This window comes from Hyperoodon ampullatus (genome assembly GCF_949752795.1).
Source record: "Hyperoodon ampullatus genome assembly, chromosome: 3".
NCBI classification, from domain to species: Eukaryota; Metazoa; Chordata; class Mammalia; order Artiodactyla; family Ziphiidae; genus Hyperoodon; species Hyperoodon ampullatus.
The window spans coordinates 133,658,279-133,675,481 of NC_136916.1; the positions used below are offsets into that span (position 1 = coordinate 133,658,279).

Genomic DNA, 17,203 nt, shown 5'->3' on the forward strand with positions numbered 1-17,203 from the left:
ATTGAGCCCGGGGACAGCCCCATCCTGGTTGCGACACGACTCGCGCAGTAACCGTCCAGGGAAAGGGAGGTGGCGCTTCCCGGGACCTGCGAGAAGGATGGCAGCGAAGGAATAGGGTCGGAGGCGGGCGAGGGGAAGACAGACATTGGCTGTGCGCCTGTTGTGGGCTGTGAGCTGTCGCATGCGGGGTCTCCTAAGCCTCACGACAGCCCTGCCAGAGAGGGTTGAGCCCCGTTTTACGAAGGAACTGAGGCATAGAGAGCTTAAGTGTCTCCGTGCATCATTCAGCCTGATACCCCAGCCCCAAAGCATATCCTGGGATGCCCTGGGCCCCCTGGGGAGCAGTCCTCTCCGCGGACGGGGAAAACTTCCTGAAAGATGATTAACACCCCCAGCTTGTGGGTGTGTCACCACGGCGACCATTCCGCGGGGCCACCTGGCACTGCGTCCCTTTCCCTGGAGTTAAGAATCTCTGGGCTTGGGGAAGCAGAAACATCCAACTCTGTTAGGATTTGTAAAGCTGGCTGGGAGAGCCTGAGTGAATGGGCCACGCAGACTGAAACTCTTGAATCATCAAAACTGCCTTAAAGAAAGAAAAAACAGGCTTAAGGGGCTGAAGCCCCACCTGACTCACATCACCTACCACCAGAGCTGACAACCTGTTGAAAGGGCTCCATTTGAGTTGAGTTGATAATAATAATACGGATAGACCCAAAGCAACTCAAATCCATGGCCTAAATTGGCTCTGTAAAGTGATCTGGCAGTTACAAATAAGACCATTATAGGATAGAATATAGCTTCAGAGCTAGAAAAGACATTAGGCGGTTACACTTGCTAATCCCCATATTTCCATGTGGAGGGACATCAGCTGTCCTTCACTCCTGGCCTCTTTCTACACTTGTCCCCGGAAGGGGAAGAGTGAGTGATCTGATCCCTGAGTTTGGGAGGAACTGAACACAAGTAGCTCAACCCTTCCTTCCCTTCTCTTTGCAGAGAGTACTATCTGGGGTGCTCTCTGCCACAGGGGAGCCATGGGTTGTCCATCACTGCCTGTGCCTGGGTGGATAAGTCCAATTCTGGAGTGAAGAATTGACAAGCCCACTTGACCTCAGCTTTAAAGCCACATCCTCCATCCTGCATCTGACACTCAGTAATAAAACTGATATATTGATCTCCATTTGCCTCTCCAGGGTCTCATCCCTCAGCTGGTTCCAACTAGGAAGTAGAAGAAAGGTGTGTTTTTTATTGGTCCTATAACACATCTTCCATGTAGAAATGCTTCCCACGTGATTCTCAACTCCTTAGATCAGCACACAAAGTTCATCTCAGTCTCTCTAGGCCAGTGATTCACAAAGTTAGGGACATGTTATTCCACCTGTACTCCCACCCACCCACCAACCAAATTGCTAGGCTGTTTGGGGGTTATTTATTGAGAAATGGGGTAGAGAAAACTCCTTTAGCTTCCTCTTCTCTGCTCTGATGTCACAGTTCCTGGATACAGTCAGCTCTCGGTGTCCGTGGATGCGGAGGACCAACTGTCCCATGTTGGTCCGTTTTATGTAAGGGACTTGAGCATCTGGGGATTTGGGAACCTGCGGTGGGGGGAGAGGTCCTGGAACCAACCAATCCCCCCCACCCCCTGCGGACACCAAGGAACTATACTGTACAAAGCCCTTTCTCTTTTTGCCTTAATTGCCTTAACTTCTCTATCTGCTTAAAAACCTCCTGCTCATCCGTCAAAACCCAACTAATGGATCTCTCCTCTGTGAAGCTTTCTCCAGCTCCCTAAGCAGTCACTCCCTTGTCTGCTCTGAAGGGCATAGTGCCATTTTAGCACTTCTAACTTTTTTGAATCTATTTACACATTGTCTCTCCAATTATACTGAAGGCAGGCTATTTATTTTATGGATCTTTGCATCTCCAGAGCTTGGCAAATGAAGGTGTCCAAGAAATGTTTGTGAATGAGTGAATGAATAAATCTCACTTTATAGTTTTGGAAAACTGAGATCCAGTAGAAACTGACATCGCTTGTCCAAGTTTATACAGTAAGTGGCAAAGCCAAGACCAGAAGACAGGTTTCTTGGTTCCCAATCCAACACTCTTTCCACTACATGGGGCTGTAATTATTAATAAGACAGTAAACAGCAATAGTTTATTATTGATATTGCTGACCTCTCTGATATTCCAGGTTGAGTAAATTGCAAATATGCATCAGTTTGTCTTTAAGCAAGGATCAGCTATACTAAAACTATATGTAAATATTCTTTACAGTTATTTAACATAACTGATTTCTTTTGAAGCCTAGTTCAGTGCAAACAAGTGAATTTGACTCATCAGACGAAGAGCCTATTGAAGATGAACAGACTCCAATTGACATATCATGGTATGTTAACCTTTCTGATCAATGATGAGCTAAAATATTTGATGTGTACATAATAATCTTTGTAGAATTTAGTCTACATATTGAAAATGATTCTCTTCTGCTGATTATATAATTCTTATCTTTCTTATCTATGGTAGAATAAAGCTTTTTTGGGGGGGTAAGGGCAGTGGTGGGAGTTCCTTCCTTATACATTGAGAAAACCTTAATAGAAACAAGGAGTTAAGATTTGAATGAGCTCCCATTTAGTACCAAAACCTTCTTATTCTTTTATGACAAAAGAATAGTGTACCAAACATAGGATGAGATATCCTATGTTATCATTTATTCCAGTCCTAGAACTACTTGCCACAATAATGCATCTATCAGCAGACCCTGTTTAAGATAAAAGCCACATCACCATAGATACAATAACAAAAACAAATGTTTTTATATAAAATCAACTTCTGAATTTTGGCAGCGACTTACGGTTACAGCAGATTCTCTACAATCCCTGTAAGTGCAATAATCTCTCTCTTTAAGCACTGACCCTGCTGTAGAAAGAGAAAAAAAGTGTTGTCCCTATAGTTCTTTTGTTCTGCCATCAAATAGCAATTAACTTTCATTTCCCCTTCTAAGCCGCCTTCGAACTCAAAAACTCATCTAATTTTCAAAGTCAGGTGATATTTATACAGTGCCCCATATTTTCCTCTAAATTCACCTTCTGTTTTGCAGACAAGGTGAGCCTCTGCCCGCTTTGTCCCCAGACACTGCAAACTGGGAATAGGATTTCTTGAAATTATTTCATTTTAACCAAAATCCATTACAACAAAGAATAGGTAGCCTGTGGTTTTTATTCTATGAAATTGTATCTGTTTAAGGAAGTCCTATAAAGAAATCTTAAAATAGTAATTTTGAATGAATGCTGGAGATGAAATTGTCAGATGGTCATTTTCCAGCTTATTTCCTAAGGTTACTAACACAAAATATCTCAGGTAACAAACCACAGGACAACTTAAGTACACTTTATACTAGCTGTAAGCAACCTAGGCATTACTATCTTTAAATTAGTTTAAATTAGCTTGCCACTTTTCAGACTTAAATTGCAACAAAGCAAATGATAAGTTCCTATTTTAAAACTCCTAGTCTTTCTAAGCCTTTTTGTGACCAATACATTGATATTTAACTATGAATTTTTGTTTTGTGACTGCTGTAAAACTTTAAAACACCTTCATTTAGTGGCAGGCACACACGTTTGTATAAATGTCCATCTATAACTTTAAATTGAACTAAACTTGATAAAGTTTTATTCCTTTCAGGCTATCCCTGTCACGAGTGAACTGTTCTCAATTTCTTGGTTTATGTGCTCTTCCAGGTAGGTGACACTATCGATATATTAGAAATTATTTTTTATATAATTCTCTGTACTGAGCAGTAAGAGAAGTTCACAGACTATCAGCATAGGAACTCCGTTCTGGAAACCCTCTTGGTGGGCTACAGATAAAGGAACATAGACCCACTCTTCAACCCTTCCACATCCACATTCACAGTTCTACATTTCTGATTTACCTATCTTATAAAATGTAACACAGGGGTACAATGTGAGGCTAAGGACTACAGCCAGGTACTTGTTACAGAAAGGACACGGAATAAAGAATTCTTGGATTAAGAGTTCCTTCAGCTGGGATCTATGAATCCCTGGAATTATATTCCTAAGAATGTAAGAAATTTAAATTCCCATTCAGAATGGAATTGAAGCATATAAGTGACCATGTGTAATGACTTTCTACAGTAGCTATATATGTGTTTAATATACTTGTTATTTATGACCAGAAACTGACTCTTGCACTTGCCTTGTTACTACTTACAGGTTGTAAATTTAGAGATGTTAGAAGAAATATCCAAAAAGATACAGGTAGGTGTAATATGACAGGACCATCTTAATAGGGTCTTAAAAAATAATACTAAAAATCTCTTTGTCAAAAAGAACAAACTGGGGCTTCCCTGGTGGCACAGTGGTTGAGAGTCCGCCTGCTGATGCAGGGGACACGGGTTCGTGCCCCGGTCCAAGAAGATCCCACATGCCGCGGAGCGGCTGGGCCCGTGAGCCATGGCCGCTGAGCCTGCGCGTCTGGAGCCTGTGCTCCACAACAGGAGAGGCCACAACAGTGTGAGGCTGGCGTACAGAAAAAAAAAAAAAAAAAAGAACAAACTGTAGTCTCTTCTGAATTTTCCAAAAAAAATGTTTGGTATTTCATAAAGTTTCAAACTATGGACTTATTCTAATATGTGAAGAGGTATTTGTGAAGGGCAAAGAAGACTCATCATTTACTAAACATAGTGTTGCTTTTCACTGATTATTGTAGTTCTATACATAAAAACTGCATTTGAGTTATAATGTATAAGTTGGAGGGGGAAAAGTATGTAAATAGAAAGCTGACATTGCACTGCCCAGATCTTTTTTTTTTTTTTTTTTTTTTTTTTTTCAGTACACAGGCCTCTCAATGTTGTGGCCTCTCCCATTGTGGAGCACAGGCTCCGGACGCACAGGCTCAGCGGCCATGGCTCACGGGCCTAGCTGCTCCGCAGCATGTGGAATCTTCCTGGAGCGGGGCACGAACCCATGTCCCCTGCATCGGCAGGCGGACTCTCAACCACTGTGCCACCAGGGAAGCCCTGCCCAGATCTTTGAACATACTGTTCTTTGCAGACTTGACTGTGATACTGGAAATTAAGCCTGAGCTGGGAACCCAGAGGTAGTATTGAAATTGTCCATCCCACATAGAAAATTTACAGAACCAGTGTCTAGGTGGAAAAGATGGAATAGGGTCTGATCTCTACATGCCCAAGGATGTTCTTGGCCTCAAGTCTAATAATCCTACAAATATCCTGATAACCTGTCCCAATTTGGAATTTATATATTGTATGATACTAACAAATTTAGACTTCCAAAATATTTTATTCTGGTTGGCCTGGAATATCTCAAGCCTGATAGTCCTACCAATGTCCTTATAATAAACCAATACAAAAATGTATATATTGTTTGATTTTGACCACTATAGATTTTATAAATCTTAAAATTCTGTCCTAATTATCCTAGAATATCAATTTGCTAATATACTTTCTTTAATTTACCTACCAGAAAAGACTAATAGATTAGTTGACCCTTGCAGTATTTGTAGAGATTTTCTGCTCTAGAGATACCCACCATGGTAGGAAATTTCCATTTGGAGAACATTCAGTTATGAGCAAAATATCATTTAAGTCATTGGTTCCAGAGCCAATCTTGCACATTTTGGAAAACCCTATTCATTTAGTCTCTTCTGTAAAAGGAGTTTCCAATTTTTTACCAAACCTTTTTTTCTTCCAATGAAATCTTAAATGGAATCCAATATACGAAACAGATGACAGTGTCTGAAGGGGGATACCTAAGACTCTCCTGGCAGCACTTCCTTTGTCTGTCCTCAGAGTCCTTTCTGAGAAAGTTGAAATCTACTATATAATAGAAATTATTCAATGCGTGCAAGAGGCAAATAGGAAATTTACCTACTCTCTTAAAAATGGTTACGGATGTCAACTACAAGTTAAACCCTTTTGCAAGTACAAAAGCATAATAGTATTACCTAGAGCAGCACTGTCCAACAGAAACATATTGGGAGCCACAAATAGAAGCCATATATGTACTTTTGACATTTTCTAGGGGCCACATTAAAAAAGTAAAAGCAGGTAAAATTAATTTTAGTAACATACTTGATTTAACCTTATATAGGCTAAATAGTATCATTTCAATGGGTTTTAAGTATAAAACAAATTATTGAGATAGGAGTGTTTTGGTACTTGGTCTTTGAAATCAGATACGTATTTTACATTTACAATACATCTCAATTTGGACTAGCCATATTTCAAGTACAGGTTTAGAGTTTCATGATTAAAAAGTACTTTGTACTTAAATAGCTAAATGTCCTAGGATTTAGTGGGTGGGGAGAGAAAAAGGGGAATCAGATGAGTCAGAATTATTCATTATGAACCAAATGCTCTGTAGTGAATATTGCCCTAAGGAAGCTCCAGTGAACAGAATGGCCTGCTACTCTCGCTTGGTTCATATCATTATACTGAAATTCACTAAGTCACATAATTTTCATACAGCTAATGCTTTATTTCCTAGAAACCTAGTCCATAAAATTAAATACATGATGGTGTGGTACAATAGGTGAGAATACAAGAGCTCTGGCACCATGGCTGTGCTGGAGATTTTATATACAGTGCTTAGGGTAAAACAAAATAACACAGACTTGTACACAGCAAACACCATTGATTTGGTGAGAAGAAAATGGGAAAAAATGTGCTATCATTCCTTCTTATTTTGAAATATTAGGTGTTTTACAATTTATTTTAAAGCAGTATTTATTGTAAAAAAAATTTTTTTTTCAAAACAGCAATATAATGGATGTCTTACAATCCAGTAAAAAAACATTTTGACTTATAAAGTCAGGTTTCATTTTAATAACCTTTTGGTTCAGATGTTTCTAATTACTATTTTGTGCTTAGTGACTTGGTTTTTACCCTAGTTTGAAGACAGATCAGTATTGTTTTAGATTATCAATGAGCACTTCAAAGGTTATCATTTGTTATTTACTTAGTTTGTTTGGCTTAAGGAACTTAACTCCATATTTTCCCTCCTGACTGTATTTAAATTTGTAATGTTTTGTCCATGTGTGTCCTTGTGTATCTTGGTCTGCAGAAGAACTAAAGAGCTATGGTATACAAGACATATTTGTTTTCTGCACCAGAGGGGAACTGTTAAAATACAGAGTTCCAAACCTTGTGGACCTCTACCATCAGAATGGAATTATCACTCATCATCATCCGATTCCAGATGGAGGCACTCCTGACATAGCCAGCTGCTGTGACATAATGGAGGAGCTTGAAATCTGCCTTAAAAATAACCGAAAAACCTTAATACAGTATGTTTTCCTTTTCTCCATATACTACATGAAAAATGTCCCAGTCAAAATGATTTCTCAAATTATTGCATCCTTATGCAGTTATTACCTACCTTATAGTTTGTTGCAAGGATCAAAAGGAGATAATACATGAAAAGTACTAGCACCATGCCTGGCACAGAGCAAGCACTCAGATATTTGCCATTATTACTTTTTTTTTTTTTACATCTTTATTGGAGTATAATTGCTTTACAATGGTGTGTTAGTTTCTGCTCTATAACAAAGTGAATCAGTTATACATATACATATGTTCCCATATCTCTTCCCTCTTGTGTCTCCCTCCCTCCCACCCTCCCTATCCCACTCCTCTAGGTGGTCACAAAGCACCGAGCTGATCTCCCTGTGCTATGTACCATTATTACTTTTGAAGAGTAAGGACAATAAATGAGTAGATTAGGAAATTTTAGGACAGGGTAACAGGCTTTTTTTTTTTTTTGCTTTCTTTCCTTTTGTCTTAGACCTTTACTCATGATTTTGGGACCCTCTCCTTCCCAAAAAGGTGAGGGCATCATTCTTGTTATGTAACACCATACCTACTGGTCGGCCTTTCAGTTGTTTAGTTTCTTCCAACAGCAAGAAAGTCCATTTTAAAAAAATTAACAGCAAAGGAATTATCCCTAAGCAATGAGCAATCCTAAAAACAGGACTTAAAAATTATATTTGATGATATGAATTTGCTACCTGAATGAAAGAGGGACTCTCATCGTTTGTCAGTGGCTGTAAATAAGCTGCTGGTATGAAAGTTTAAAACAAAAGAAAATGGATTAAGGGGAAAAAATGAGAAGAAAAGAAAAAAGTAGCTTGGAGAAAGGAAGAAGAAAGTGACAATCAGCAGTAGACAGTAGCATTGGAAAGACTCTAAGTGGTGCCATGGAAAGGAACATTAGTTATACAGAAGTGAGACCCACAGAGCAGAGGGGAGCCAGCCACAAGGAGAAAACTATAGACTTATTCTAATATGTGAGGAGGTACTTGTGAAGAGCAAAGAGAACTCATCATTTACTAAACATAGGTCTTTGTGCTTATTGGGGTTTTTTTGGTTTTTTGTTTTTTGGGATTTTTTTTGTTTGTTTTTTGCATCCTAATCTTCTTAATCCTTTCTGGAGCAAGATGGAGCATTAAGTAGTGTAATACCTCAAAAGCTCTAAGGTCATTGCTTTGAGCTAGAAAGTATACAGACTATACCAAATAACTGAGTAGTCTCAGGCACCTAGGAAAAGGGCAAGCCCAGCCAGCTTCTCTCTCCTTAGACCAAGAGCCCCAGGGCTTCATGCCAGTAGCTCATGTTCTGAAAGCAAACCAACCAGTACAAGGGTCTTTGGGGACACATATCTGTTTGTGACCAAACTAAACTCTGATATAGAGAACTATCACCTGCAAAGTAGGGGAAAAATAACTAGAAGCCATCCTACATCCTACAGTTTCCAAACTTTATAGAAACACATCATCTCTCATCTAGTACTAATTGTAGAAGCAAAATTTTAGAATAAATAGTTGCCTGTGCTAAATTTTCTGATAAATCTAAGTACAATAGCATTAGGTGGTTAGATGGAGCCAGTGAAAAATATTTTACAATTTTTGAACCCATTTTCAAACCAATTCTGAGATTTTTTTTTCAAACGAATCTTTGAAAGCAGCCTCTACTGAAAGATTACTAGAGACCAAACTAGCTCAGTTTAGAAAAGCTTAACAAAATCTACTCTAGCAAGTTCTAGCAAACCAGATGCTCTGGTGTTTGAACACAAACAGAATGGAAAGGTGGATGGGCAATCTTGCGTATGTCAAATGCTTCAGGCTCCCATAAAATAAAGCATCTGATGACTGGAAATTTTCATTGTCCTAGAGCTTTCAGAGGTGTCCCTACAGTGACTAATGTTTGTTTGGACAAAGATGCTTTTCTATCCTTTCTACTATCTTTGGGTGCCCACACTGCTAAACAGCTCTAGAGTTCTTCCCTCAGAAACAGGGTCTGGTACATTTTTTTCCCTGTTCTGTTGTCTGTCCTCCCCGGACATTTTTGTTCCTTTATAAATCAGTGAACACTGCTCGCCTGTTTTGTTACATCATTTCCTGCAGCCGTTGTAACAAAGGACCACAAACAGGGTCGCTTAAAAAACAGAAGTTTATTCCCACCCAGTTCTAGTGGCTAGAAGTCCAAAATCAAGGTGTCAGCAGGGCTATCTTCAGTCAGAAACCGTGGATAGAGTCCTTCCTCACTTCTTCCTAGCTTCTGGTGGTGGCCGGCAATCCTTGGCCTTCTTTGGCTTATGGCTGCATCACTCCCCTCCGCCTCTGTCATCACATGATTCTCCCTGTGTGTCTGTGTTTTCATAGGGTGTTTCCTATTATAAGGACACCAGTCATATTGGATTAGGACCCACCCTAATGACCTCATCTTAACTTGATTATATCTGCAAAGACCCTATTTTCAAATAAGGTCACATGCACAGTACCAGCGATTAGGTACAACATATCTTTTGCAGGGGGGCACAGTTCAACCCATAGCACCTACTGTGTATGAAATATTGTGAATATAAAACACACACTCTAGACACAGTCCCCACCCTCAAGGAACCCACAGCCAACGACACTATCATGTAAGTGTAATAATACTCAAAACAGGTGTATACGAGGCAGTACACAGGATGGCAGTGGTTTCTATGGGGGGGCACAGAGGCATTTCAGAAGTTGAAATTTGAGCTAGGTTTTGAAGGATGAGTAGGAATCAATCAAATGGGAGTAAAGATAAAGCTAGCAAAATACAAAGTAATTTTTTTTGTTTTTTTTGGCTGCGTTGGGTCTTGCTGCGCGCGGGCTTTCTCTAGGTGTGGTGAGCGGGGGCTACTCTTTGTTGCGGTGCGTGGGCTTCTTATTGCAGTGGCTTCTCTTGTTGCGGAGCACGGGCTCTAGGCGCGCGGGCTTCAGTGGTTGTGGCTCGCGGGCTCTAGAGGGCAGGCTCAGTAGTTGTGGCGCACGGGCTTAGTTGCTCCACGGCATGTGGGATCGTCCCGGACCAGGGATCGAAACTGTGTCCCCTGCATTGGCAGGTGGATTCTCAACCACTGCACCACCAGGGAAGTCCCAAAAGTGGTACATCTTAATCTTGCAGAAAGCCACTAAAATGTTCTACCTCTCTCTGCCTTTATACAGTAGAGCCTCGTCTCTGAAACAGGCCTACAGCTGGGACACTTTGTAGAAAGCAAGTTCATCAGTTATACAGGGGTCAGTACCTGTTTGGTCCTCTGTTTCACATCCTATCACAAGACATGTATCTACAGCTCCATCTACAAATACACCACAGTAACTGATGCTCATGATGAGTTGTCAGCACTGAACTAGGATCAGTACACCCTCTGAGAAAGTTAGGAAGTATGGAATGCAGTTTTTTAGGATCTTTGAAACTGATTAAAGTGAATGGTTTTATTGCTTAAGAATCAGTCCTTGTTTTTCTAGCAAGTCCAGTTATACAGAACTGCTCATTTCTTCACAATGCTACATAATAGCAGCTAACGCTCATTTACCTCTTACTCTGTGCCAAGCTGTTGTGAGCTTTATCTCATTCAGTCCTCACTGTGACATAGGTACTGTTGCTGGCCCCATCTTATAGGTGAAAAGGCTGAGGCCCAGAGAGGTTAAATAACTTAGGTTCACACATCTAATAAGTGACAGATTCAGGATTCAACCCCAGTCGGTGGGGCTCCAGAGCCCAGGCTTTAAACCTCTAGGATACACTACCTCTTTACTCTTTCTAGATGAATGAAGAATTATCATACGGACCTGTCCCATAACCACTAAGATTTTGTTTAGAGAAAAATTAAGTGGCAGTTGGTAAAAGTAGTCTGATTTCTATCAGTTTAGTAACATGTTCCACTCCTCAGATGTTTAAAGAGGTCAATAAAAAGGCCCTGCCTTCTTTGTCCCTTATAAGTGTACGGAATACCTCCCAACAAACAAATAAGCACACTTTGCTCTTGATTGACTTATTCAAAAATATTTATTAATCTCTGGGTACAAGGCACTGTGCTAGGCATTAGAGTAGAAATAGAAGGCAGAAAGAGCAAGTCTCTGGTTGTAATTGTTGGGATGGAATGAAAATGTACAAACTTCAAAACTGTACTTCCCTTTCAGCTGTTATGGAGGACTTGGAAGATCCTGTCTTGGTAAGAAATCTATTTCTATTATTCAGTTGTTGTTTTTTTTAACCTCGAAGTATGAAAACTTGTGTTTCTGGGCCATATGCTCACTTTGTATGAAAATGAGACGAAACACAATAAATATCTACTAAGACCCAAAGGATTATTTAAGGCCCTAAATTTGGTGTTCCCTAGAAAGCCTGGGTGGGAGTCAGAGGTATTTTCAGCATTGTTTTGGAGGATTCTACAAAACATAATTTACAGGTCTTAGCACCTGCATTCTTGTGTTTTGTCTTGTTTTCTAATGTTCTCCCTTTGCAGGTGTTAAGATATTGACAGTAACTTCTAAATAATATCCATGGGTAACATAAGCATAAAAACAAAGTTATATATGTTAACTTTAAACTTTTAAAAAATGTATTGGGGTGGGGGGGAACAGCTAATGAAATACCACAGTGGGAGTAACAGTTATTCCTTTTAGTGTTGGACAATATCAAAACTACAAAGTTTTGTGTTTCAAAGACATTATCAAAATGAAAAGACAGCCCACAGAATGGGAAAAAAAATATTTGCAAAACCATATATCTGATAAAGGACTTACCCAGACTATATAAAGAACTCTTACAACTCAATAGTAAAAAGACAATTAAAAAATTTAAAAATGGGCAAAGGATATGAACAGACATTTCTCCAAACAAAATATACAAATGACCAATAAGCACATGGAAAAATGCTCAACATCTTAGTCCTCAGGGAAATGCAAATCAAAACCACAGTGAGATACCACCTAACACCCATTAGGATGGCTGTCATCCAAAAAATGGAGAACAAGCTTTGGAGAGGATGTAGAGAAACTGGAACCTAAATACACTGCTGGTGGGAGTGAAAAAGGTGCAGCTGCTTTGGAAAACAGCCAGGCAGTACTTCCTCGAACAGTTACACATAGAGTGACCCTACGACCCAGCAATTTCACTTCTAGGCATATACCCCAAAGAAATGAAAACAGGTCCAGACAAAACCTGTGCACTAACACTTATAGCCACATTATTCATAATAGCCAAAAAATGGAAACAACCTAAATGTCCATCAGCTGACAAATGGATAGACAAAATGTATAGCCATACAATGGAATATTATTCACCCATAAAAAGGAATGAAGTACTGATATGTGCCACAATATGTACGAATCTTGAACACATTATGCTAAGTGAAAGAAGCTGGTCGCAAAAGATCACATATGATTCCATATATATGAAATGTCTAGAACAGGCAAATCCACAAAGACAAAGTAAATTAGTGGTTGCTTAGGGGAGGGGTGATGGGTGATAGAGGGATGATAACAAAAGTGTACAGGGTTTCTTTCTGAGGTGATGAAAATGTTCTAAAACTGACTGTGGTGATGGCTGCATTTAACTGTGAATACACTAAAATCCACTAAATTGTGCACTTTGAATGAATTGTATGGGATATGAATTATAATAACTCAGTAAAGCTGTTTAAAAAAAAAGAATGAAGCCAATGTTAAATTTTAATTCAACCACAGTCATTTAAAATCATAATTTGTCAAAAACACATACTAAAAGGCCTCAGTCTTTTAATTCATTTTCCAAACTCAGTCTTCTGCACAAACAGAAGTCTGAATTAAGTATAAGCATATCATTAATTTATAATATACTATAAGAATATATATTACACGCAGTGTACAATTTTTGTCTCATGTTCTATTTAGTAGCCGCTTGTCTCCTCCTATACCTGTCTGACACAGTATCACCGCAGCAAGCCATCGACAGCCTGAGGGACTTGAGAGGGTCTGGAGCAATACAGACCATAAGGGTAAGGAGGGTGACCGTTCTCGTGAGGCTGTGGTCAGGGGCAGACCGTCACAGTGTAACACCTCATCAAAAGGGTAATGAAAATCCAAAGCATTCTATTATTCATGTATCACCTATTTATATTTTGACTTTTTAAAAATTTACATTTAAATATAACCTGGACGTCTGAAAAAGTTCAGTTTTTCAAACAAAATAATGAAAAATTTGAACTTTCCAGTTTACTCTTTCAGGATCCACTACTGTTCAGTTTTTGCCCATTCTGTTCTGGGAATGGATCCTCTCACCTGGAAAAATGAGGCAGTTAATATAAACTTGGTAGTTTCCTGGGTATATTTTTGACCAAAAAGATCTCATGAAGATCCTATTACTGTATCACCAAAACATTTAACAAAGATAGACGAATGACTATAATAGAAAAAAATGTAAAACCATGCTAATTACCCTTTGCTGTGGATAACCTAAGTGACATCTTTCACATTTACTTTCTATTTAACACCAAAACACTGCAGTAGCAAAGCCCCAAGGATATTATTGATTTGTAGATCTGTAAAGCTAACTTGCCTTCCTTTCCCAATTACCCAGTCTCAACTTTAGGATGAAGTCTGAGGAGCGGGTTCTGAAAACAGAAGCAGCTCCCTTTATTATCTGTTTTTAACAAATGATGCTTCATATTCAACATGTTCCCAAGTGTCTCTTTGACACAAAACAAAATACATGGTGTCAAACATATGTATATGTATGTTTTACATCTTTAATTGTAGAGAGAATGAAGCCCACATTAATATGGGCTGTCAATTTATCACCTCAGCATTCTGGGGCAAACGTGCTTTTTCCATCTCTGTGCTGATGTAAGTTAGCAGTATGCAATTTCAATTTCTGAACCAGTAATACAAAATGAGATTATTGGCAGAGGAGAATATCCTCTGGGCAGCTATTAAAACTCCAAATGAATTATTTGAAGATTTTATTTTCCTTATCTGTTAAGATTAGTGATTTTATTTTAATATTATCTACTATGTAAATTGTTCCAAATGGATTTTATCATCACCAAAAGCAGAAAACTAAGGCTTCTGTAAATTAAGAAATAGATTTTCTTGAATACGCTGCTGTTAATTGCTGCAGAAAGTGCCCTCTCCCCTGTACTTACTCCCCAGGGGAAAATGCATTAGCAAAAAGAGTATCTTCATGTGTTTTTAATCTTATTTCCTCCTGCCAGTAAAGGGAGAAAGGATTTTAAAGATTTATAAAACACTGTTATTTCATGCTACCTCCTAATTTTTAGAGATTTTTAAAACAAGTTTTTCACACTATATGTAGCTTTATTGAAAGATAAAACTTCCTCAAGATAGAAATACCTCCTTATGCAAAAGGATGTAGAACTGTTTTTATCAAGTATTTTTTTGATTCCCAATTCCGACTAGTATGACTACTCTGGTAATCAGCTTTCTACAATGTATTTCAATATATCTTTACTTTTTTCAGCAATATAATTATCTTCATGAGTTCCGGGACAAACTAGCTGCACACCTATCATCAAGAGGTTCACTCTCAAGATCTGTATCTAGATAAAAGAATTTCAAATAGCATATATATATGACCATGGCAGAAATTTGAGTTCTCCAACATCTGTATTGAAATGAAACTACTATTGTTATCAAACTGAATGTAATGAATGTACATGTATATGTGCAGATATTCTTAAAGCTTTTATTGACAAATTTCATTGTGTCTCTTTCATCTCTTATAGGAGATAGAAAAACTGGTATACAATTTTCCTTTTAAAAATGCACTAGCTGCTGTGATGTATTTTACCTGGAGGCAATGCTGAAAAAAGCATATGGAAAAATATATGTTTATTTTTTACCACACTCTTACCTCATATTATCGGTAACTACTGGGTAGCATATGACATAGTAATACATATGAAAATTGGTATGAGTAGCTATGCTAAAATTATTTAAATAACTCTTACCCTCTATTCCTCTGAAAATTTCTCCCACTGTTTTCTCTACTTCATAGACATACAGAATTGTGAGGGATCCTATGAATCATCTCGTCACCTCCCTCCCAATACCAGATCATCCCAACAGGTGTTTATCCAGCATTTGCTGGAATATTCCAATTGGTTCAGGCAGCTGCTCTGTTTTTACAGCATCCATTTTTTCACCCTAGGAACTACACAGAATCAATTTAATCCCTCCTCCACGTTTATTTTATAAAAGCACTTACCTACAGATTAAGTCTCCAGTTCTCTCACTCCTTCACTTCACTCTATGCTACTGAACATGTCTTTTTGTCTTTAAATTCCATGTTGAGCTACTGAAAGTAGTCATTTGTAGACAAGGATCATACAGTGAGTCAAAGTTAAGAGATCTCGGTTTCACTGCTGCAGAGTGCCACGGCTCTCTTGGCTACTGATAGTCACAAAGGTGACCAACAGTGAGAGGCACTTCCATACAAGACAAAGCAAATCTCACTACATCAACCCTTAATTTTAAATAATCATATAATTACCCAAAGTCTTACTCTGTCACTCTTCTTGCTCTGATGGACTACTTTAATTTCATTAGAGAATAAAACAGTTACTAGTGCTGTTTGGGAACTTCAGACCAGAGAGCCAGCATGTACCATAATATAAAATCAATGTTTTAATACTTTTATATACACGATGCTTCTAGAACTTAAGGTTTTATAAGACTATTAAGGAAGGTGGGAGAATTGCATATCCCTAGGGATTTCTTACCCAAGGTAATAAATGCCAAAAGTTATAGCTAGAAAGTTATTTATTTATGTTTTAAAGTACAGGCTGCAATAATAGACTGACCTTCCTCATGATTTTGGTGTTATAACCAAATACAGTTTAAAAATCACAATACTCCATTAAACTTTAAACAGTCATTGAAATTGACATTACCAAATCTTATATTAGCTTTCTCCCAATATAAACATATAGCTTATTCTTGAATACTTAAGAAAATGGAAGATAAGTATTGGCATGGACTAATCAAATCCTTTAATAATCAACTAAATTTTCAAAGTGCATGCATCTCTTAATTTCCACTGCAAGTGCTTGTTAAGCGTTCCGCATTTAAAATGCTTGACTAAACTATTTTAATACTAGGTATAAGGAAAAACATCAATTATTCCATAACAAAGAAACATGGGATGTCACTACTCAAATATAATTATACAATTAAGTTTAATAACATGTAATTCCAACATTCCTGGAAAAGCATTTTCTCTGGTTAATCTGCAGGACAGCCCTCAAAACAATGGGGGAGGGGAGACAGACCAGCTAGAATCCTCGTCATACACAAGCCGGTTAGTTGCTGAAATAGAATCAACACAAACTCAACTGTTATCCACAAACTACACAAGGAAACATTTGAGAGTTTTTATTAAATATACAAAAGCAAAATAAAGCAAGCAAGCTCTAAGAAGGCAGGACAACATAAGGGCTGTACATGGTGTACAGGTCTTTGGATGGTGTACAGCACCATTAAGGTTAACTTAGATTTTAAATCTAACAAACCATGAGCACAGATGGCTAACTATATTCTGTGTTTCCCTTAGTAGTTTTAAGATCTACCTAGTCATCAATTTATTATTTGAGAAATTTTTCTTCTCCAGAATATAAGAACATGATAACCAAAGAAATTTAGGAAACCACTGTACAATGAACGTTAACTTATTCTTTTCCATGTCAAGATGTTCTCTACATCTTCCACAATGTGCATTAATGAAACTAAAGCAGGGTAAAACCTTCACTCCAATCCCCCAGATCACCTTAGGTGGTTAATACTATTTTCCAAAAACAAGCAGAACAAGCAGCAGAGTTGTTTACTCCTTTCAGACATTTAGCTTTAAAACCATTCA

At 38.3% G+C, this 17,203-nt stretch overlaps 1 protein-coding gene across 1 annotated transcript; it reads left to right on the top strand.

The window, feature by feature from the left end:
* Positions 1–378: 378 nt before the first annotated feature.
* CDKN3 (cyclin dependent kinase inhibitor 3) lies at positions 379–14,896 on the top strand (the record flags this gene model as incomplete). Its single annotated transcript, XM_079699176.1, has 9 exons — positions 379–514; positions 1,489–1,559; positions 2,301–2,383; positions 3,679–3,734; positions 4,230–4,274; positions 7,101–7,323; positions 11,491–11,522; positions 13,225–13,328; positions 14,810–14,896. 9 exons carry the CDS (start codon positions 379–381, stop codon positions 14,894–14,896), a joined length of 837 nt encoding a protein of 278 aa, XP_079555302.1.
* Between the last annotated feature and the right edge of the window lie 2,307 nt (positions 14,897–17,203).